The sequence below is a fragment of the Abrus precatorius genome, unplaced genomic scaffold, assembly GCF_003935025.1.
Source record: "Abrus precatorius isolate BTA unplaced genomic scaffold, Abrus_2018 Scaffold7, whole genome shotgun sequence".
NCBI classification, from domain to species: Eukaryota; Viridiplantae; Streptophyta; class Magnoliopsida; order Fabales; family Fabaceae; genus Abrus; species Abrus precatorius.
The window spans coordinates 25,993,042-26,017,021 of NW_020874417.1; the positions used below are offsets into that span (position 1 = coordinate 25,993,042).

General features: G+C 31.7%; 2 protein-coding genes across 10 annotated transcripts; one reads left to right on the forward strand and one right to left on the reverse strand.

Moving 5' to 3' along the window:
- Window positions 1–1,252: 1,252 nt before the first annotated feature.
- Window positions 1,253–6,056, forward strand: LOC113873744 (glucan endo-1,3-beta-glucosidase 11). 3 transcript variants are annotated; one of them, XR_003505958.1, is made up of 4 exons: window positions 1,253–1,881; window positions 1,955–3,066; window positions 3,831–3,992; window positions 4,748–6,056. XR_003505958.1 is itself a non-coding variant. In XM_027512039.1 (3 exons), exons 1-3 carry the CDS (start codon window positions 1,824–1,826, stop codon window positions 3,906–3,908), a joined length of 1,248 nt encoding a protein of 415 aa, XP_027367840.1. In that variant the 5' UTR covers window positions 1,706–1,823; the 3' UTR covers window positions 3,909–6,056. The 3 variants fall into 3 exon arrangements, 1 of the variants encoding a protein (XP_027367840.1); XR_003505959.1 differs by having other exon boundaries at window positions 1,759–1,881; window positions 3,834–3,992; window positions 4,748–4,879; XM_027512039.1 differs by having other exon boundaries at window positions 1,706–1,881; window positions 3,831–6,056.
- On the reverse strand, window positions 5,712–15,356 carry LOC113873741 (ubiquitin carboxyl-terminal hydrolase 10-like). Of its 7 annotated transcripts, none has more exons than XM_027512030.1 (14): window positions 15,080–15,356; window positions 14,763–14,980; window positions 12,678–12,932; window positions 11,977–12,124; window positions 11,397–11,456; window positions 11,179–11,274; window positions 10,401–10,787; window positions 10,117–10,257; window positions 9,486–9,656; window positions 8,827–9,084; window positions 8,588–8,733; window positions 7,305–7,850; window positions 6,933–7,203; window positions 5,712–6,783 (listed from the first exon to the last, which is right to left on the reverse strand). In XM_027512030.1, the coding sequence occupies exons 2-14, from the start codon at window positions 14,912–14,914 to the stop codon at window positions 6,622–6,624; spliced, it is 2,793 nt and encodes a 930-aa protein (XP_027367831.1). In that variant the 5' UTR covers window positions 14,915–14,980; window positions 15,080–15,356; the 3' UTR covers window positions 5,712–6,621. The 7 variants fall into 7 exon arrangements, with proteins under 7 accessions (XP_027367831.1, XP_027367830.1, XP_027367837.1 ...); XM_027512029.1 differs by having other exon boundaries at window positions 5,877–6,783; window positions 14,763–14,962; window positions 15,080–15,300; XM_027512036.1 differs by lacking the exon at window positions 12,678–12,932 and having other exon boundaries at window positions 5,906–6,783; window positions 15,080–15,348.
- Between the last annotated feature and the right edge of the window lie 8,624 nt (window positions 15,357–23,980).

Genomic DNA, 23,980 nt, shown 5'->3' on the forward strand with positions numbered 1-23,980 from the left:
ATTTTTTTTACCAATTCTTTTATAATGTATTTTTAATATTTAACGTCATGTAAAAAGCCAAATAAAAACACAAAAGGTAGAAGAAAAAAACTAACAAAATAATAAAAGAAAAAAAATAAAATGTTAAAGTAAATAATTAAAATTAAATTGCAAACACTTAAGTGGATAACTTTTAGAGATAATTAATATTTAACTGTTAATTTTTTAATAATTAGATCTAATTAATAGAACTTTGACACTTCACAGAGTTTAATGAAGGCAAGTGTTTTTTTATAAAAGTTGTCTCCTAACTAGTTAAATGAAAAACTATTTATAGACATTATTTAAATTAATTATTTAAACACGCAGTTATTTAATATAACTTTTTAAAACACATTTTTCATATCACTTATAATTTTTATCACGTGCTTTGATTTTCAACTGCTAATAACTAGTTTTGATATTTCAAATCTTTGAATTAAATCTTCAATTTTCTCTTAAAACTTTTGTATTTGTGATTTTTTACTTTTCTAATTTTGATGAGACAAACTTCGATTAATCTTACCTAAAATAAATGAAGACAATATTTTCAAAAAGCATATTAAAATATCTTCTTTTTTTTTACTAACTTTTAATATTCCTGTACCTTAATAATTTTATTTACAAATCATTCATAAACTTGTCAAAAATTTGTCAAAATGTCACATTTTTGCTAAAAATCATGTTTTCATGATCATAACTCTCACTTTTTCTTTTAATGAAAATTAATAAAAAAACATCTCTTTATTTCAACTAAAACTTCATATTTTCTTTTATCATATTTTACTCATTTTGGCTAAAAATTAATGTTTTCTTTTCTCATCATTTTTTTATAAGAACTTAATTCAATGTACACTTAAACTATACAAAAGCCATTATTTTACGAGCAAAAATATTAAACTTTTACTTCAGATTTTTCAAATAAAATAGCTGAAATATATATCAACATTTTGTTCATACAAAGAAATTTTTTATTTTTCCCATACAATTATATGAGTACAGTAATAATGGAAAAATGAAGAACCATCTTAACAAATCAATAATAATAAATATGATATTTCCCGTTTCCTTTATGAGGTTTGTTCTCTCTTTACTTTTTTTTATTATACACTAATTATTTTATTACTTTTATATTTTTTTAAAAATTTATTTGATTCGTTGATTTCTTTGCGCAATAACAGACAAACAGCGTAGGCTTTTTGGTTTTTTAATAGTAAAACGAAGAGTGTTGATCAAGTTTCGTAGATGTAAAGGTATGCAATCCAAAATGAAAGACGTCGGTCTCCCAATGGTTGGGTCTCGAAAATGTTTATCTTAAGTGGTCGAGGAAGGATTACTTGGCTCCCCTCTACACTCATCATACTTTTTATCCCTCTCTTTATTAAAAAATAACAAGAAGATGATTATTAAATCGTTATTAAGACTATAAATGATCACATTCGTTTTAAATAAAATAAGATAAGCAGTTTATACACTTAATTTTTTTACTTGTCTCATAAAACACAATATAATTCTTAAATCTGAGAGAGCAGTAGGAGGAGGCTTCCTAGTTAGTATTCGGTGACGAAGCATCTCATTCGAAAAATGGAATTTGTTGCGGCTATCTTTCCGCGTGTCTGGTTTCCCAATCCTTTATAGGGAATCTTTCTTTTATCTATTTATTTATTTGTTTATTTACCTCTGTCTCATAATCGATTGTGTTTGTGTGTGGATAGTTCCCCACTGATTCAATATTACACACTCCACACTCTACACATTCACTCGCTGTCTTCCCATTCCTAATTTAAGTAATTTAAGGAAGATCTATGGATCATTCTACAATGCGGCGCTGTTCTTGTTGCTTCATTTTATTTCTTATTACCGGTAAGTAAAGCCAATTGTCAACCATTGTCGTTGTGAATCTGAATCGGAATTAACTGGCAATGTTGTGATGCAGGCCTTGCAACCAGCGTAGAGTCGATTGGGATAAACTACGGTCAAATAGCGAACAATCTTCCAACACCAGACGAAGCAGTGACGTTGGTGAAGTCGATCGGAGCAACGAAAGTGAAGCTGTACGACGCAGATCCGCGAGTGCTGAAAGCGTTTGGGAACACAGGAGTGGAAGTAATGGTAGGGCTAGGGAACGAGTACCTATCAAGAATGAAAGATCCAAACAAGGCCGAAGCATGGATAAAATCGAACCTCCAACCCTACCTCCCAGCCACCAAAATCACCTCAATCTTCGTAGGGAACGAGGTTCTCACCTTCAACGACACAACCCTCACATCGAATCTCCTCCCAGCCATGCAGAGCGTCCACACCGCGCTCGTCAATCTCGCCCTCGACAAAGAAGTAACCGTCACAACCACTCACTCCTTGGCCGTTCTCCAAACCTCCTATCCTCCTTCGGCAGGAGCGTTCCGTCCGGACCTAGCTCCGTGCCTGGCTCCCATCCTGAGCTTCCAAGCCAAAACCGGATCTCCTTTTCTAATCAACGCTTACCCTTACTTCGCCTACAAGGCGAATCCGAAGCAGGTTCCGTTGGACTACGTGCTCTTCCAACCAAACCAGGGAATGGTGGATCCTTCCACCAATCTCCACTACGATAACATGCTCTTCGCTCAGATCGATGCAGTTTACTCAGCACTCGCTTCATTGGGCTACGGGAAGTTACCGGTTCACATCTCAGAAACCGGTTGGCCTTCTAAGGGGGACATGGACGAAGCCGGTGCCAACCTGGAGAATGCGAAGAAGTACAATGGGAATTTGATAAAGATGGCTATGAGCAACAGAAAAGGGACACCGTTGAGGCCCAACTCCGATTTGAACATTTACGTGTTTGCTCTGTTTAACGAGAACATGAAACCAGGCCCAACTTCCGAACGCAACTACGGGCTCTTTAAGCCAGATTGTAGCCCTGCTTATCCCCTTGGTTTCTCTCTGTCTTCAGCTTCTTCTCCTCCCTCAAATGACGCCGTTAACAACAATACCAACAACGCTGGCACGCCGCCGCAACCTCCTGCATCTTCCACCGGCTATTTGTCCATTTCCTCCGCTTCCTCGTTGGTTAGTATACACTATGCCGCTACTGCTACTTATTATTAGTAGTATTACAATTACAATTACAGTTTGGGATAATTAATAATTACACTTTGAAAATTATGTCTGCATCTCTTATTTTGTGTATTATTTTTACACATCAATATTTTCTGATATAAAATGTATTTTCTTTACTTTTATGTACGTATTATACCCATAATATATTTTAAAACAATAAAAGAAGAGACGACATACAAAAGAGATGAATGTAATTTTAAAATAAGTAAGGTCTAAGAATATTTATTGCTAATTGAAAGGAGGCTCGTAAATTATGTTATTATTATTAAAGTTCGCTTCACGACACTTGAGTTGCGGGTCTGTAATATAACTTTGGATTTAGGTATGTCCATGATGTGGTGTATCTGACCTTACAGCTGTGGACTGAGATTGTCACCTTCGATAATGAATCCTCTCAAATGATGCATCACAGAATAATGGATCTATATTTCACGTCTTTTTTAACCCTGAATATGACTGTGTTATCTATTTTATAGGCTTTTCCTATATAATATAATTCTGTTTATTTTTAATCTCGATTAATATATAACTGCGTTCAGATTGATTCTTTAGAAAGTCCCAAAGTTTGTGTCGTTTCTTCTTCCTCTTTTTTGGGGCTACCTTTAAGGACTTTTTAATGAGCAAAAACATGTTTTTCTTTGATGAAAAAAGTAATATCTAAAATTTAACCGTTTGTGACTAATTACGTTGATGTTTTGTTTCGCTTGACTCAGGAGAGATACCGTTTACTTGGGCCTTCTTTATCCTTTCTGCTGCCGTTGGCGATGGAGCTGATGATTTTGAAGTTTTGACGATATTTTGGTGCAAAATCCAAAGAAAACACCATGTCATGGCAACGGAGAGAAAAGTAAAGGCATAACAAGAACGGAGTAAAGGTAAATAAAACCCACATCAGAAGCTACGTTGTTATTAACATTTGTTTATTTTTCACTTTGCTTGTCCTTTACTATTGGAATTATTATCGCCGTCGTCACAAAGCGCACATCAAACGTCACCATTGTCTTCATTCAAATTTTGAAATTTGCCGTAAGAGTAGTAACTTTTGGATGCAAGCCAGGAACGACCACTTCATCGCCATGTGATTGGCCAACTCGGTTCGTCCAACAGTAACACTTCTCTTACAAGGCTTGCCAATTGCAAAGAAAATATTTAAAAATTTCTATATGTGAAAATCGTTAACAACCATGGCACAAACTTTAAAAAATAAAATGAAGTTATGTAAAAATTTATGAAATTGTACAATATTGACACTTATGTAATATTTTTTTATCGTAGAAATGTTTATTTACTCATTAACAAATAGTATATCTAAATATAGTTTTTGTACGTATCTTGCACTAGGTTATGATAGTAGATTGCATTAAAATTAAATTTTTTTTTCCATAAATAGTATATCAAGATTTGATTTGGTTAGCAATGATGATCTTAAGTAATTTGCAGCATAGTTTTCACTATATTATTGTTTCCACCATTATTTTTTTTTTAAAAATGACACGTATAAAGGAAGTATTCGTTGGGAAACAGACAGCATCAGGCACTTTTTTGTTGGCTGGCCACTTGCTAGTTGGCAAGATAAAAGAAAGCTAACACTTTCTCGTTACCTTTTACTCTGTTTCCATTAATTTTGCAGGGGGTATACATTGTCTTTACGGTGTGATGTCGCTAACCAGTCTAGGAAGGAAAGGTGGTTGTCGTGGACTTCATTTCAGGAGCCTTGCTCCCCTCCCCGGGCCAATTTATGTATTACAGGGAATAGAAACAATTTGATTGGTATTCTTGTGATATTCTTTCATAATAACGTGAGCGTAGCATTCATAAATCATCATTCCCTATCTTTGTGGTATTCAATTCTCATACGCAACCACCCCGCAAAGTTTGTTCATAAATCATAATACCCTAACTATCACATACACGATCCTTAGGGATATTAATTTCAAAAATGACAAACAAACACGTTTCAGAATGATCATTTAACAGTTATTAAATTATTTAAACTATTAAGTTAAATAAATATGGTCAACAGAGCATTTCTTTTCACTTCAAAAACATTTGAGCTTACTCTATCATTGATTCAAAGGAGGAAGAGAAGGAAAAGATTTAATGAAAGGGATGGGAGTAGAGAAGGAAGGAGAATGCCCCATGTAGTTTGTTAAAGTGGAGGAAAGGGAGGGACCTGTTTGTTTTGGAATGGGAGTGAAAGAAAAATAACAGTAATAATATACTGTTATATCTTTACAAGTATCAATAGAAGGAATATATATATATATAAGGACAATCAGCACACACCAAAGGGAGGGCACCTATTTAGTTTGGAACGTGAGTAAAAGGAGTAACAGTAATAATATACTGTATATCTCTATAAGTAATGCTATCTCCGTCATTCACTTCTCTCAAACTAACCGTACTGATAAGGAGGACGGAGCCAACCTCAAAAGGCCACTAGACTGACAGCAAGAAGATGAAGAAGCAACATAAATATTGTGAAAAACCTTTCAGTTGACTTTAAAGAAATAGTTCTATAGGTAGGTAAAATCAATTGAGTCATTGAAAATAATTGTGTCAAAACTAATTTTAACCATAGATTATTTTTATTAAAACATTTTTCATTAAGAAGTAATATAATTGGTTTTTGAGTGGGAAACCAGTCACTTGTTGCCTACAGAAATGGGATAAATTTTAGCTGATCAAGCAAACCTTGCCAAAGCTTGACGAAACCAGCAGCAGAAAAGAACAATAAGAACCAAACAGAAAATGTCGACCGGTCGTGGTCAATTGACAATAGGGATAGAACTCAATAGTTTGCAGACCCGAAATCTAACTAGAAACAGAAAACAATTGGACTGAAGACACTGTTCTGGATCAAAATAAAATGCGGCGTTGACTCAATTTGACCTATACCAGATAAAAATCTAAAAAATACTCAAAAAGATCCGTGCGGCCAAGTCATAAACATGGTCGGTAATGCACCTGAGATTTAGTAGAAAGACATTACAAGAGCAAGGGGGTAACCCATTATTTAAAAAATAAATAAATATAATCAGCTGTTGTTCATCCCCTCTCCCGCAAATTCTATGTAATCCAAGCATCCTAACAATATAATAATGGAAGGAGGGCATGAATTCTTTCACAAACAGAAGCGCCGCCCTACTAGCAATGACGACGATTTCATGATGATCTGTTTTAACCACCGATGAAACGAAGTACCAGAAATATCTAAGTTCATAGGCTGCCAAAATTTCTCTTTCAAAAAATGATATCATTCATGTAGTGATTAGTAACTGATACTCCCACTGAACATGTAATGTTTACCAGAGCCTCACATAAGACATTTTTGCTTAATTGCTGCTAGGATACGTAACATTTTCTTTTATATTACCTTGCAGTTTTGAACTGCGAAGTAAAGGAACTATCCAAGACATAAGCTCTGCATCGTGCTAAGCATATAATCCAGGCATCGAACATCAAAACAGCTCATCATGGTCAATAAGAACCTCATCATGATCTCTAAAAACCTGGATTAACCTGAGATGACTCTCCTTCCACCTGGCCTTCACTTCTAACTCTCTGATAAAATAGCACATATGCAGCTGAAGATTTAATTTCACCTTCAGTAGCAGGAGTAACATGACTGTCATCGAAATGGCACCACTTATTGTCATCGATCAACTGTGCAAAATTGGCAGAACAAATGAAAATAGTTTAAAACAGAAACATCTCAAACAGCAGAAAGAACTCACAAAATTACAGGATCTAGACTTAGCATCACAGCCGGTAGCATGAAGAACTAAATATCATTGTACAAGTTATCAACTTACCTTACAATATGCAGTGTAATGCCCACCACCTAGACCACCATAATGATTGCTGATTGCATAGAGGTCATACACATAGGACTGTCCATCCTTGCTTTTCACATACTTGGACAAATCAAGATTGTGAATGGGAAAATTCACAAAAGTGTCCAGTTTGTTTTTCAGGTATCTGCTGTATGAGAATCGTTTTAAGTGAAAAACAAGAATCTCTGGCAATTTCCACAAGTCTAGCTTCTTGGTAGCTTGTCTGTGTTCCTTGCATCTAGGGCAGTACCTAGTCAATTTATTAAAAAAAAAAAATCAGTAATATCTCCCAAAGCACAGCTCATAGTAGTCTAGTATGAAGTCCATTCTAAAACATGGAAGCAGTCTTACCACATGTCGTCAGGTCCTAGAGGTTCTTCAGTCAAGAATGCCTCCAAGCAAGAAAATAAAGAAATAGCTTCTTGCCGAGTCTTTTTAACAGTGAACCCAGTCTTGTGAACTTCTGGGAGATCCCTAAGATAGCTAGCATCATATAATTCATGTTCTTTGTCAGTCCAATCAAGAAAGACTCTTATAAGGGGGCTGGGTTTTATAAAAGAAGCCTTCTCAATGGGCTCACAGCTCGAATTTTCATTCATTAGAACAAGTTGGAAAGATGACTCCCCACAAGATGTTCCCTCTTGTTCTTTGCTGCCAATCATCAGACTTCTTGATTCACTTTGAGTACTGGTGTTGTCTGATTGCTCATCATTTACAGATGAGATGAAACCATTTTCCTTCCCATCATGAGATTTAGTTGAACTAGAAGAATATGCATTTCTTAAAGGCCCCAACATTTTCTGTACAGATGCCTCAATGTTAGCTCCATATTGAGGATCTTCTACCAAATAAGTAACCAAGGGGGTTCCAAAGAGCTTCCTGTCTCCACCCTTCATACTGTCCAGTGAACATCAAGGTAATTGTAAAATCAAATCTACCAGTCATAAAGAAATTGAAGCATTATCATGTTCTAAGTCAGTGCACCAGGAACAATATGGTGAAATCTCTATTATAATCGGCTGTGGAATCATGCTATGGCAGATTTCCCTATGCTAATGCCACATAAGCAAATGGTTATGTATACTATCCAGATTTCCCTGAGTAGCAGGTACTAACTTGAATGGCACTTGCAAGATTCAGTAGTCTCTGAAGTGCCCAACAATAGAGAAAATAACCAAAGCAGCAGAAAAATTATAGGAAAACTATGTTCTACTGTTTGGTTTATAATCACAATAATAAGAAAATGATTGAATAGCAGAGTTAATGATGCCATAAAGACAGTTCAACATTAACAATCTCAGGATGATTCATTCCCATTGTACTCTGGAAGAGATTAACAGGCAGATGAAAATTGTGATTATTAACACAGAAAAACTAGGGAAAATTCATTTAACTGAAAATTTTTCAAGTTAACAGAATTTAACTAACCAACAGGAATACTTTCAGTTAAAAGGGAACCTTAAGAACACATTTCCCTAAAGTTTTAAGGACAAAACAAAGGCCACTGTAATGTCATTTTAGATTATGGAAACTATCATACATAGGTAACCATTACTCATAAGAGCTTTGTGCCCTTCCACTGTAAAGAGTATAACATACAGGCTACAGCATACACCAAAAAAAGGTAAACTTACTTATCCAGCAATCGATGCATTATTTCTAGTTTTGTTTTCCTGCCTCCACTTTTGAGTCGATAGGCCACAATATGTTCATCATCCTTTATTGAATTTAATGATTCCAATGGATTCTCTAGATATCGATAAATCTTATGCTCATAAACCTGAGACAGGCATGTACAAAAAACATCAACCACTGAAACCAAACCCAAGTAGGAAAGTCATTAGTGAATCTAACTTTTATGCAAAGCTCTTACCTCTGCAAGCAAAAGCATTTCATCACTCTTCAAGCAGCATGCCATGCCTAATGCTTGGCAAAGATCCCTACAGCAACCATGCTTCAGAACTGTCGCAGTGTATGGCATGGGAAGAGCACTCCCATCACAATTGAAGACAGTTACTGTCATTGTTCGAGTTACAGTGGAAGGCAGTGGTAATGATAAGTACATGAATGGATCAAAAGTGATTGAGATTTTGCCACATACTGGACAAACCAATGTTGACTTGTATTGACCCTGAGCATTTTATCATAAAAAAAAAAGAAGAAAATGTCACACTTAGTAAAGATAACCAGCATGTACTTGACAGTTGAAACTATTTTGTCAAGTTTTATAGAAAACCAAGATCAAGAATGGGGAATCAGATCAGACTTTTTGAGACAGGGAAAAGCTCAATGAAAGCATAGAAACACACGAAATTGATCAAGGAGTGAAACAAATATAAATATAGTAGTTCATAACTACAGGTTTTGCTTTTTCTTCTCTTCTCTTTTCCCATTTTTTACGCTAGAAAGGGGGAGGGGAGCATAGAGATAACAAGGCAGAAATTTAATCATTTAGCTACTTAACTTATCAAAGGCAGATCAATTATAATCCATGCAATAAGAGACTATAAAATGACATGGACATATACTCACTTGGCATACATCAACAATCAATGAATCATTCCGAGCCATATGATTTTTCCAACACTCAGATGCAACTTCCTCATCTGGCCTACCATCAGAGTCCTTCATTTCAATGTAAGGCTTTTGTTTCACACGATTCAAATCTTCATGCAGTCCATCCAATAAAAAGGCAAGCAATTCCTAAAGAAAGTAATCCGTTACTCGAAGAACACACAAAAATCATACAAGGCAGAATCTCAATGACTTCTAACTAACATTTAGTATGTCAATTTTAAAATAACCACAGCTGTCACAGTAAGAAATTCAAACAATTGACAAATTTTTCGCAAGTTCAACTTTAATATAGCACAAACTAGGATCTCAAGGGTAGGACTCTTATATCTACAAATGCAAGTTAAGCAAAAGTAAAGGTAAATTACATAAGAAAAAAATAATAACAACAATTAAAATAAATAAATATATATATATAAAAACAGAGTTACTCTAAACTATCAATTGGAGGTTGAAATAAGCAATCAATGATGGTGTCACATAAGTAAGAAACAATGAATAGTGAATAGAATGCATTACATATTACAATGAATGTCACACAAGGAGACAAAGTTCTTAAATAATAACAGCACTATTTGGAGAAACTAACCTGAGAATCATGCTGATTGTAACCACTGAATTGTGGAGCAAATCGAGCCAACTTGCTCTTGAATGAACGAGGTGCAATTGCAGTTCGCCCTGAGGACCACAGTTTCCTCAACAAGTCACCAAATGCAAGTGCTAACTCACCCTGCATATCAGACACATCTTACAACTTCAAAATTAATTTAAACTACCCTCAAAGTAAAGTCATCATGGTAAACAATCTTTTATAAACTGTAGAACACAGGAATATATATGTGTGTGTGTAAGCCAATAGAAACGGTCACATACATGCATTCCTAAAGGATTGTCCATGTTGATCTCGTCACTGTAATCTTGTAAGAAATATTCAACAAGAGGTGGTGTGTGGACTAAACATTGAATAGCACTATTCATGAAGCAGGTATTCCCCAAGTTCTGCAGTCCTGCCAAACCACCCCTTTCACCTTTATTGACATCACATTTACCTTCCATATTGGTCAATGATGAATTTAGGGAACTTCCCTGATACGAATTAAGACTAGACCCAGTTGAGTGACCATTTGACATGGTAGGTCCCCCTGCAATTGACATAAATGACCTTGGAGGTTCTATTGGTACCAAAGCTAATTCATTTCCCATGGAATCCATGCCAGAAGGAGAAGAGCGATCTCTACCAAGTGATACTTCTAGAAGAATCTGTAAGAAAGAGATGAATTAGGATCATCAAGCTCCTATAACAACAACAATACAACAACCAAGCCTTATCTCACTAGGATCATCAAGCTTCTATAAAAGAACCAATAACAACTACCAAGCAAAATGTTAGGATATCTAGGTACCTAAACATGAATTTAAAAGAATGACACAAGAATATTGAGTTTATGTTTCTACTTAAAGACATCCATGTTACCATACATTAGACAACATAAGCTTCCCTCTAATGCCTCTAACGGACAACCATACTTACAGCACTTTATAATATCCACTTTGTAGGCAAAAGCTCTTACTAAAGCTTTGTAGTTCTATTTCCAGCTTGAAATCAATTATACTTAAAAAGATCTAATCTATACAACTCAAGGTTACTCACATCTTGGTCCAACATCATGTTTGCATCCTCTAATGTCTGGTCTGAGACTGTCAGCAATGAATGTTTTCTCAAATTGAAGTAATCCCAAATACGGGCCTAATATAATTTTCAACCAACAAAAAGAAAAAGGACAGACAGAAGTGTAAGATTTGTAAAAAAATGAAAAAAATGAAAATAAAAATAAATAATAATAATAATATGAAGAAGAAGAACAGCACCTTGTTTTGTTCTACTCCTTTAATTTTGCACACCAGTTCATAAAGTTCACCTATGGTAGCCTGAAATATATTAAAGCATTAGAAAAACAAGAGTTAGAATGGTGGTTCATTCACATTCAATCATCAAACCATATCATGTTACAACCAAATCTAGGGTGCATTTAGATAACCAGCTTAATATTACGCTTATTCAATAAGCTTTTATCACATGCAAGCTTATAGCATAAAATTGATCATCTTATTGGAATAAATTGAAAATAGCTTATTTTGATAAGTTATATCAAGAAGCTCATTGAAATAAGTTAGAAAAACAAATAAAAGTTATAAGTTATTTCTATAAACTCTTCCAAACACTCTCTAGAGCTAATTCAGAATAGAAACATAGTGTCAAGATGCCAGTATACACATGTACAGATTATCATTTAATCGTATGGTATGCATTTCCAATTTTAAAATTTGTATGGGCATTCCTCATTCCTCAACCATGAATACAAATATATAAAACAGTATCCTTTGCTCGCATTGACATAACTGCAAAGCTGAATAGAACAGAAGAGTCTAAAACAAAATTAATCAGTACCTTTTTGCTTAATTTCACAATTGACTGACTGTTATCTCTCGCATCAGTCACCTTTAGACTAAGTAAGTAAACTTCAACACTGTATTGCTTGTGTCCAACAACACCCTGAGAAATTAACTTCCTGGGTAGTGCTGGTCCACCTTTGTACCTAGAAAAGTGAGACAGAATTCTGTTTACACACTACACAAATTGAGCATTTTGAAACATCTTCCGACCAATTGAAATAATGTAATGCACTTTTCCATGCCCAAATCCAAGACATTCCCATAATCCACACATTGGTTAACTATTTCATTATTAAACCTAGCCATGTATAAGGTTCAAGAACAGCTTCCCCGCAACATGAAGCTTTTTCCAGACTTAAGTTGAAACAAAATAAGAACATATTGCCTATGAGACCTAGAAGACATGTTTTGGGCTCTTCTTTCATTATATTCCAAACCAGTTCATCTAACCTATTATTAAATTGCTTCATAAAACTTAATTTGTGATACTAAATATGTGTATACAAAATATCACTTTGCATACTTAATCAAATGTATTAAAAAAAGATGGTTTTACACATCTTTCTACAAAGACTCTAGAATCAAAATAATATATGCTTATCTGGCTTTTCTTTTAAGTTGTTAACATACAAATCACTAGATCATTATTCTTCTCTAGATCAAAAAGAAAAATACATATTTATAATAATAACTTACCATTCCAACAGTTTTTCCCACACTTTTTCATGAACTAAAACATAGTCTGTACCCTCTTCCAACATTCGACGAATATCTAAATTATTTCTATCACAATCATTTCCATTTGAAATAATATCAGAATTATCAATTGGCCCAGGTCTATCTGCAATCTTTGTGTGAACCGTGTGGGCATGCTGACCATCATAAGATTGATTATCAGTTGAAAGCATACCAGCACAAGGCCCAACATAACACAGCCACCTTGAAAACCACCTGCATGGGTGGGAAAAAATACTTGATTAAAAATGGGCGCGTATGGAAAGTATTACAATATAGGGTGGGTGTGTTTTGATAAGCATTTGACCAAAGCACTTTAATAATAAAGCTTTTTTTCATTGTTTTTATTCTAACTTATGAGAATAGCAGAAAGTGCATGTTTGGTTGAGATTGTTTTTTCGGAAAAGTAGTTGCTCATTTTCAAAAGCTCTGGTTAAAAAAACAACAAAAGCAAGCAATTATTTCTCCAAAATTAGCTAAACTAAGCACGGAATAAAATAAACTGTTTATGTTGTAAGCATTTTTATTTTTTTTTTGAAATCTTCAAAAATCACATTCAAATGATGCCATATAACCACAGTTGAAGTTGGTTGTTGACATTCTTCACAGAATCAGAATACAATACAAAAATGCATAGATGTACCTTTATAGACTAATTGGTACACAAGTTACATATGTGCAAAATCATTGTGGGATTTATGAAGAATCAAAGTTGTCAATCCCATAGATGTCACTATAACGAAGAATATGGAAAAAAGAAATATGTAATTTATACTACACACATAATTATAAATGCTTAAATTTCAAGAAAAAATACCAAAAATTAAATATATAATATATCGTCAATAATAATCAAAAGTCATTGTCTAGGCATGCAATTGGCATCAAACCAAGGCATAATTAACAGTTAATAACAACAATATGGGGTTGAGGTAGTGAAGTGGTGTTGGGCTGGTTGTAACAGAGATGATGCCATGGCTGCACTAAAGAGGGGCTGGAATTAATAATTAACCAAAAACAGGAGAGAATAGAAGATGGAATCATTGAAGAAGTTGCAGCAATAATAAGGAGCAGGCCTGCAAGTATGAACTATGAACATAATCAGGAAGAAAAACAAAGACCTGCCAGAAAATATGTTGGAATCAAGGGGTGCAAGAAAATGCATCACCTGCCACAAATTTGTGGTGCAAAGGAACAGAGATGGAACCCAGTGCATCATTCTTTGAAGCATTAAGGGTTTGAATCAAGTTACATTTTGATGGGGGGAAAATATATGAAATGTCAAATACCACTTTAAAAATCTGCGGGCTATCCAAAACAAAAAGGGAACAAAATTTGTTAGCCAATGTAGCCACAATTTGTGCCACCAATTCAGGCCGCTATCTCTGCTACACAAGATGGTATTGCAATGACACTTCTGTCGCAGCTAGGCCGCCACATGACTTGACATTCTATTATAGCAAGATATTCAGCATTCTGAGAAGGATCCGATTAAAATCAACAATAATAACAAGATGATGATTACTCCAGTACCCGTCCATTTTTTATTTAAAAAGAAAAAAGAAAAAAAGCTGGTACCCAATGTGAGTGTTGTCAAGTATTTATTGTTTGTTGATCGTATTTAATCAATTTCAAACATTTATCATAAAACCTACAATCAACAGATATTTGATAACTCACCTCAGGTATAGTAGTAACATTACCCTTACCGACCCCATACCAATTCCCTAATAAGATTTTGAAAAAGCTATCCCAGGTGTTTTTAGGGTAGAGGTAAAGGAAAAGAAAAGATATATCGAAGCAAACACAAACAGCACAAGTGATAAAATATTTAAATGCATATGTATATCTCGGCACAACATGATCCATTCACTCCGTGATAGAGAACCAAATTAATAGACTGTATAAAAAGTCCCCAAGACCAAGGGGCACATGCCAATCAATATAATTTTTCACACGATAATTATATCCAAAACCATCACGCACAACATACTACTGCATAGATTCGATAAAATAAAAAGAAAATAATAGAGATACGATTAAGACCTATTAGAAATAACGTAGTATAAGTTGCCTTCTTTCAAATTAAGCTCCGATTCCTTGATCAACTCGGATACGATCCGATTTTCTTCCTCCGGTGGAAGTGGTACGCAACTCGCCCCATTGTCTCCCGGAAAAACTGAATCGGCGATTGTCATGATGGATTTTATCGACGCGAGGCACAATGAAGATCTCGAATTAAAGCCCTAAATCGTCGAAATCACCTACGCGTTAATTTTCAAATCAGCGATAAATTGAACAGCAGGTTCAAATAGAATAGGAAGTAAAGAATAAAAAGAAGAGGATTGCAACACGGCACATACCTCAATTGGATAGATCGAAGTGGAGGACGAGTGACGGAGAAATCAAACAAAGAAAATGCGGAGGCTAAAACGGGGAAACAGTATATTCGAAGAACCCTAGATTGCAGGGACTGGGACAATGACAGGGAGAGGAGTAATGTGCAATGTAACGAAATGATCCCACTGCTCCAACCTTTACCGTCTTTTCAACGGCTGCTTCTCTCTCCCAGTCGCTCTTATATATTTCCCCAGCTTCACGTTTAATTTTGACCAAACTAGAAATTTAGCATTGGCACGCCATTTTTTAGAAATCTTTTATTCAATCAAATGATTTGATTTGTGCTTTTGGTAACAAATATTTTGAATTTATTACTGATTTACTGTTTTTTATTTTATTTTTCATTGTCAAACCAATAGAAATTAAAAGACTGGAAGGTTCGATTTTAATTAATTAAAAATCATAATTTATACATGTACGTAAATTTTTAGAGAAAGGAATAGTGTCACATTTCAAGGCCAAGAAAGAAAAAACTATGTAGAATTAAAAAGCACTTTCAAAATACATATATTTATTTATACTTAAGATAAAGATAAAGAGTGAAGGTTCGAGTATACGACTTGTTCAATATAAATATAATAATATTTTTGTATTAAAAAGTGTATGATAATATGAAAATATAATAAATATTATGTTTAGTTATAAAATTATTATTATATATGACTTTTTAAATGTATGTAATGTATTTTTCTTTTATGTTTAAGATTTTACACATTAGAAAAATTTTAGTATTTCAAACTTCATAAAAATTTATTACTTAATTTTTTATTATATCATTTATCTTTCTATTAATTATCTCATTTTTTTTTTACTCAATATATATTAAATATTGAAAATAAAATTATAATTATTAATTGTTTAATATTTTTAAAATAATTAAAAATACAATGATACTTGTTAATAAGTTAAAAATATAAAATTATTTATTAAAAATGAAAATTTATCATCTTAAAATTATAAAAATAATGAATACATATTTTTAAGTATATTTTAAGTATTAGTTAATATTTTTTAATATGTTCATTAGAACACGGATTAATAAATCAAATAAAATATATTAAAGTGTAAAAAATATAATTGTTATAAAGCAAATCTTTTAATTAGTCTTTGATATTGCTATGGTTAAGTATTTTAATTTTAAAAAATTTTAAATATCTTTATAGTCTTTAAGATTATTTTTTGTTCATCAATTTAGTCTCTAACACTATCTACATTTAAAAATAGTAACAAAATATTAAAATATAACATTAAGTACTATATATAATTAATTATGTGATAAAAACAACTTCATATGTTATGTTTTATATTGGTACATATATTTCTTTTATTTTAATCCTCAATGTTTTTAAAATATTTCATTTACATATTATCTTTCTTCTTCGCTTTTCTTTAATATTATTATTGTTATAAATTATATTTTTAAAAATTATCTTTATTAATAATCACATTATTACATATTAATTCATTCTATTTTTTATCTCGTCAAATAGTAGGATGACTATATTGTTTTGACAAAAAATAATACATGAATTGTTACAATTGGCTATGATAATTATTTTTGGTATGACAATAGGGATAATAGCAGTGGAGTTGATGATGTCATAATAAAGAGTTTGTACTTGTAAGATAGAGTTTGGACTCTATCTTAACATCTTAGTAATGTGAGTGAAAAATTATTATTCCGTGACTCTCATTCTAAATTTTCTTTAACTTTTCCAACCTTCTCCTTCACAATCCTATGTAGCCTCTCATACATACCACTTGAAAAAAAAAAAAAGAGTAATTAGTATTTTTAATGAAGAACTAGTTCACTTTAATGTAAAAAAAAATTGAGTATTTTTTATTATGTGTGGACACTCATAATCGTTATAAAAGTTAAAGAAATCAAAAGGAGATTAAAGATAGAAGAAATTAATAAACTTTTTAAAGATCTTAACAGTCTCAAATACATTTTAGAAGTTTTACAAATTAAGAGCTTTTACATTCTAACAAACTTAATCAATCATTCATTGTCAACCAACCTTTCAACAAACTAAAAAAATTATGTACTTTACATATATAATATTGTGTTAGAATTTTTTTAATATAACAAGATATACATATTTTATATTATAGTATTGTGACAAAGAAAGAAGAGTAAAATATATTCTAATCTTAAAAACAAATTTGTTATAAGAAATGACTGTAACATAGTATTTAAGAATAATACAAATTTTGAGAAAAAAAAATTGGATGAATGTGATAAAATTATGTAATTTCTAATAAAGAAAATAATTTTTTTACATAAAACTAATATATGTAAATATTCATAATTTTGAGTGAAAGAATAAGATCCTCATTTTTACTCCTTTTGTGTGTGTAAGTATATGCACGTTACTGCAAGCATATGTTTAAGGAATTAAATTGTTTTAAATAAAACTTTATTCATTCAAGTTTATAATTCAAGTTAGTCAAATTACTTTTATGTATTATTCTTTTAAGTAAAAAATTTAAATACTTGTCATTTTGTAATTTTCTATTATTTTATTTATAGAATTTTAAATATTTATTTTTTTAAAAAAAAACTTATTTTAATTTATTAATTATTTTAATTGGTACTTCAATGAAGCCGAGTATGACCACTAATTCTTAAGTTGAAGAATTTCTAAAAAAAAAAAGTAAAGAGGAGGAAAAATAAATTATTTTAGTATTTGGAGAATTTTCCAATAATCTATGGTTGGACATGTTAAGAGTTGTTGCCCTTGAACATAAAGAGCAAATAAAACCTCATACTGGGATTTAAAATGCAAACTTGATATGCAAAATTTTCTGCACAATTTTAATATTATTTTTCACAATTTTGACTAGCAAATATTGGCTATATTAATTGATTCTTTATTCATTATTTTTATTTTTAAATTAGGAATTTAAAAAAATTTGAAGCATGTCAATCAAATATCAAAAGAAGTCAACTTTGCCCCATAAACGTAAGGTATAAGAGGTATTTCAACTAAAAAATATGAGAAGGAATAGGCTAAAGAAAATTATCCCTTAATGTCTTGAGAACACGTATTAAGAGACATGTGATTTTTTTAAATATATTGATTTTTTTTCAAAGTTTCTACTTGAGATTTATAAGTTTTGAATTGCTCATTTTTGTGAATTTATCATGATTTTGACTATTGTTTTATGACTAATAAACTATTTTGAACTTAGACTTGAATGAACGTTATTTGTGTATGAAATCGAAGTTGTGGCTACAATTGTTAATTGAACACTTTGGAAAACCAAGAGTTGTCTTTGTGACTAAATGTTTTCTTTCTATGCTTCATGAATATATTGTGTTTGGTGTACTTAGGAATTTGTATATAGTTGTTTTTGCACTTGCTAAGTGTAAAGAGTTGTCTAGTGTATTTGTTAAGTATATGTAATCATCTTATAAACTTACATATTTACTTTATATAGTAGTCATTTGAATTAAACTACTTTGCTCTTGTTAAAAACATGAAAAACAATGGATATGTTGCATTGGTTATTGTTGTAATATGTGATATTCTTTAAAAATTTGTGATTTGATGCATGAATTTTTACAACACAAAGATTGAGAATATGCATATAAACATATGTATACTAAGTGTGTATCATTTGTGAATTTTAAGCCTTTTTGAGATGGTGAATGAGTGATAAGACAATAAGAGGATTGACATGTAAGTATATTGAGTTTGGTTGCGGTCTTAACTTGAACCGTGAATTCATAAATGAACCTAATGATTAAAGTAAATAAGTAAACATTTGCAAAATCTTGTATTTTGTGAAAGATGAGTAGCGATAACTCTTAATGGATAATATTGAAAATTTAAGGAAAGAAACAAAGTTGGCAAGCTTAAAACTCTCAAAGGATGCAAGGAAGCATTGGTATAAGTACTTGTCAATTTCTTATGATAGCTTTTGAATAGTTGATATGGAATATAAACACCAAGGTAAACATAACTATTCAGAAGGTAAATGTGTGCAAAACCCCACTCTCTAAGGAAGTCACTTTGTTATTCATAACAATTGGTGAAAGATATGAAGGATCTCGATGTTTAAAGGATTAAATGGAGTTAAGTGACTTATCTATAGTCTTATGAGTGTTTCTAGGCCCAAACCTTTGGTTGAAAATCTCTACGCGATGCTTCATTTATCATGATTTTCTCCTAAGACTTATTTTGTTGGTGAAGCTAGATTACTCAATAAAGGTTCGTGTCTACCACCTATATAAATATAAAATAATTGTTAGTAAAACTCTCAACAACTTTCCAAAAAATAGGACTATTTTGAATTCAGAGCCCCATGAATATGAAAACATACTTTCATCAAACTATGAATCGACATTTGCATTGATTATGCATCGTAAAGATCAATTCACATTAACTACTTTTTAAAAAAAAATTATTTGTTCTAATATGATATATGTATGTGATACATTGTTCTATTTTCTTTCTGAATTTATTTTTCTTTGATATATATCTCACTCATTTATTTTCTTTGTTATTTGTTTTTAAGTTGTTATAAACTTGAAGGATGGTACTTATGTAACCTTTTTTATGGATTGAACCAGAGTTTAACAAAGCTCATGGAGAATGGATGATACACACACCTTTTAGGAGCACTTTCATTGATTTAGTAGTATTTTGTATATTTTAGACCACTTTTATCCTTGTCTCAAACAGTGTTACTTTTCACATTCTATTGTTCATCATTATCACCATATCTTTTGTCATTTACTAGAGACAACCTTATAGTAGAACTTGACTCTTCAAACTACGTTTCTAACTACACCCTCAAGCCTAAGGAATCTGTGTTCAAAAACACTGTCGCCTTGCATTCTTTATAGGCCTAGATTTAGGACCACAATTAGGAAATCAGTCCATATCCCCTAGCAATGTTATGTGGTTAGAGACACTCCCTAACCCCTCTTACTAAAAAGGATAGATCATTGATGAACACTACTAGAAAATCTGCAAATATAGATGAATTTACAGACGGATTTTTATTATTATTATAGATGAATTTTAGCATTATAAACAGATTTATAGACGGTTACAGCAATATGAATACATCAATATAGAATATACAATAAGAAAAGGATGAAATCCCTAACCCTGTCTTCTTTGATTTTCTCTTCCTTGAAGTGGTGGGCTTTACTTCATTTTTCTCCTCATTAGTGTCAGATATGAAAACTACTCTGCAAATGAATTATAACCTCTTAGATGCAAGCAATCATACATAAATTGGACAAGAAAGAAAGAGATAAAAAAACTTGAGCTCCTAGAGAGAGAGACGAGAGAGAAAGAGAGATTTATGAAAAATGAGAAAGGGAAAGGGGGATGTACGGTTTTATGAGTTTCAGACATTACAGACGAAAAAATTCGTCTATAAATGGTTTAATGAAACGATGCGTTTAAAAGGTCCATTTATAGACGGATTTTTCTATCTGTAAATTCGTCAAGTCTATTTACAGACAGAAAAATTCGTCTGTAAATAATCACATGAAAAGTCGCTTAAAAAATGTAATATTTACAGACAAAAAAATCCGTCTGTAACACCCGCTCCCAATTTTCCTTCAATTTTCAAATTACAGACGAAAAAATTCATCTGTAATTCCTGTCTATATAGTTTTGCGCTAAATGGCAGGCAAATTACAGACGGATATTACAGACATATTTTTCAAAAAAAAAAAAAAACACACACAAATCTGTCTGTAAATCTGTCTATATTATAGACAGATAAAAATTCGTTTGTAATATCCGTCTATAAATAGCGCTTTTTTAGTAGTGGAAGATCCTATGAATGCTAAAGATACGGAGGAACACCTTTTGGATGAGTCATGATCTACTTTACTTTCTTTTTTTTTCTATTGTAACTAGACTCCACCAGTATTATAATTGAGTGTATTATGTATTTACTTGTTTCAATGAGTGTAATGTACTCTTTCTTTTTGCAAATTGATGATTGCTATTTATTCTTTTAGCTTCAAAGATACATAAACAATTTTCATGATAATTTGGGATTATTTGTTCATAACGAAATTTACCCACTCATTGATCTTTTACATTTTATTTTATTTTGAATCAAGTTACACATGCAAGAAAAAATTGTTTTGTTTAGTGCATGTAGGTAAGGGCATTTAAACTCATTAAATTGTTGTTCACACGCTGAGTGTGCTCTACCTTTTAGATGAAGTTAAATGAATGATATATATTGATTTGTTATACTTCATATTGTCATAATTGAATCATGAACAAGTGAAATTGTGAAATTCACTTACATGATTGAATGAATTTTTTAATTCAACCAAATCATTCAAGTGGTTCTTGTCAATATGAACATCTCACATGTGTGAACAAATAGAGTTTTGTGATTGGATTATGACAAAAGAAGAATGTTATATTTACATATATAATGTATTACCTATCAAGTGCATGAAAAACCAAGTTTTGGTATTATGACCTTGTGTTACTTGATGTATGTGATAAAATTTAATTATTTTCCGTTCCTAATTTTGAAAATAATGTGCATAAATAGGTTAAGCAAGTTGTACAAATTGCCTTTTTTTTTTCTTTTAAAAAGAGATATACCATCTTATCTTAAAAATTTGCAAGCTAAAACTTAAATGACAATTCTTATGATATTATATTACATGACAGATAAGACACCAATGACAATTGCTAGAGAAAGTGTTACAAATAATAGAGTAAGTATTCATGAAAATTTTAAAAGTTTATATTAAGTTTATTTGATTTGAAAATTTAGAAAATGGTTCAATGATTAAGAAATTGATAGTTTAGAATAAGTACATTAGAATCAAAGAAAGAAGTTAAACAAGGAGGAATCACATTGCAAATTTGATCTCCTAAAGAGATAGCATATATAACATTATGATTTGCAACATGAAGAAAAGCATGATGCTTAAAGCAAACACACAAGTTTTGAAAATGCTAACCATGCTTCTTGCAATCTTTGATAATTTCAGCTAAATAAGTTTGCAAATTAAAATTTAAATTCTATTTATTAATGAATACCAGAGTCCGTAAAAATAATGACTGTATTATTCCGTTATTGATTAGAAGATAAGGAAACACTATTTGCATAATGCTTCTGCAGTATATGCGCATTTAAGGGGTTCTTGGAAGTGAAATTGTCTCTTCACTTATGATGAACACAAAATGGTCGTTAGTGACGACAAATCCCAGCCCAATGCTACAATCCTACTGATATCAGGCATTAACAAATACAAAAATAGCATTTGGATTGCCTACAGAGGGTGGTGGCAGCAAACATAAATCTGACAGCTTCATAGGAAATAGATACCTGGATATAAGCTGCCACACAACATCCTTTGTTCAGGGAATGACATTGATGACCTAATTTTTTCCAAGAAATAGACACAATACTAGCAAGTTTGAAAGTCCAATAGTGAAGTGTTGTCTATTTATAATAAAAAGGTATTTTGATCTCACTGAATAACACTCATCCTTAGTAAGACACAAAATAAAAGAGTTAGACAAATCCATTCGTCTCAAAAGGATTTTAAAAATCTTCGCGATCTCAGTAATTAAAAAAACATGGAAGATGGTATGCTTATCTCAACTCATAGTATCAAATTAATATGGTCCTTGACAAAAGAAAGTTGGCCTTGCCACTTTTGATGAGAGTGGAGAAAACCATTTGGAAGAGACATGCGCCAACAATCATCCCATATGTCAATATTACAGCCATTACCAATTCTTTAGAAGCCACTCTCGGTAATGACCTACTTAGCTTCAAAGATGATAGACCATGAATAGCTTGGATTGTGACCCTTTGGAGCATTAAGAAGAGAAGAATCAGAAAAATACTTAGTTTTAAGAACTTTATAGGCTAAGGAATCTTTATTATGCATAAGTTTAAGGAAAAGTTAAGTAACAACTTTGATATCAAAAATCTATAATAAAATTAACAAAAATGTGAGTAAAAAGTAAAACAATTACACTAAGAGAGTATAATTCACACATCATTCTCAATCGAGCTTAGTCCTAAAATGTATATGAATTGTGAAAGGGAGTAGCTTCACTCAACAATTCATTTTCTAAATGTTAGATTATTGTTTATAATATAAAAGTTAATATATTTTTTAAATTGCTAAATTAACAAAGATAAAAATAATCATGACTTAACTTGTTTTATATACTTCCCTAATTAAGGAAAGAGAAAAAATAATAATATATTATATTATAGTTTGTTAAGTAGACAAATTTACTCAATTTTAACATGTGTTAAGCAGAGAAATCATCACTCATTAATTCAAATTTGATCTTACAACTTTTTGTGATTTTAACAGGTATAACAATTTTAGTAAAAATTAAAAATATTATTTTAGAAAAGATATAACTTACATGTTACCTTTATTCATTATAAATCAATGCACATTCAAGCAATTAAATGTTATCATTGACTTTTGAGATTTTTAACTAGTAAGGTCTCTTCCTCTTCTATTGATTTATTTTCTTCTATGACATCTTTTTTCTTTCCTATAGCTATTAAGATTTTGGTAAGCGTACTAAGTTTTCATTTTAGTAAAAGAGTAAAGGTTATCGTATTTACAGAGATTGGTAGATATATTTGTAAGTTCTATTATTCTAATTAAAACTCTTAACAACAAATATTGATGTTTGCACAAATGTTTAAGGGATTGAGAAATTCAAGTGTTAAAATTAACTACAATATAAAAATATCAAGGTTTGTACTAGGATTAAATTTCATCATTCATTTTCTTCCTTATTCTAATTATTTAATATAAAGAAATATTTCCTATAGAAGTAGATGCATACCTATATTTTTCTTTGAGTATTCCTTGAATAACG

Excerpts from the sequence above, each read along its gene's own strand:
- LOC113873744 (XM_027512039.1), top strand. The coding sequence starts at position 1,824 with ATGGATCATTCTACAATGCGGCGCTGTTCTTGTTGCTTCATTTTATTT. Across the intron at positions 1,882-1,954 it reads CATTTTATTTCTTATTACCG|GCCTTGCAACCAGCGTAGAG; the intron begins GTAAGTAAAGCC and ends GTTGTGATGCAG. Across the intron at positions 3,067-3,830 it reads TTTCCTCCGCTTCCTCGTTG|GAGAGATACCGTTTACTTGG; the intron begins GTTAGTATACAC and ends CGCTTGACTCAG.
- LOC113873741 (XM_027512030.1), bottom strand. The coding sequence starts at position 14,914 with ATGACAATCGCCGATTCAGTTTTTCCGGGAGACAATGGGGCGAGTTGC. Across the intron at positions 10,258-10,400 it reads ACAATCCTTTAGGAATGCAT|GGTGAGTTAGCACTTGCATT; the intron begins GTATGTGACCGT and ends TCTGATATGCAG. Across the intron at positions 8,734-8,826 it reads AAATGCTTTTGCTTGCAGAG|GTTTATGAGCATAAGATTTA; the intron begins GTAAGAGCTTTG and ends TGCCTGTCTCAG.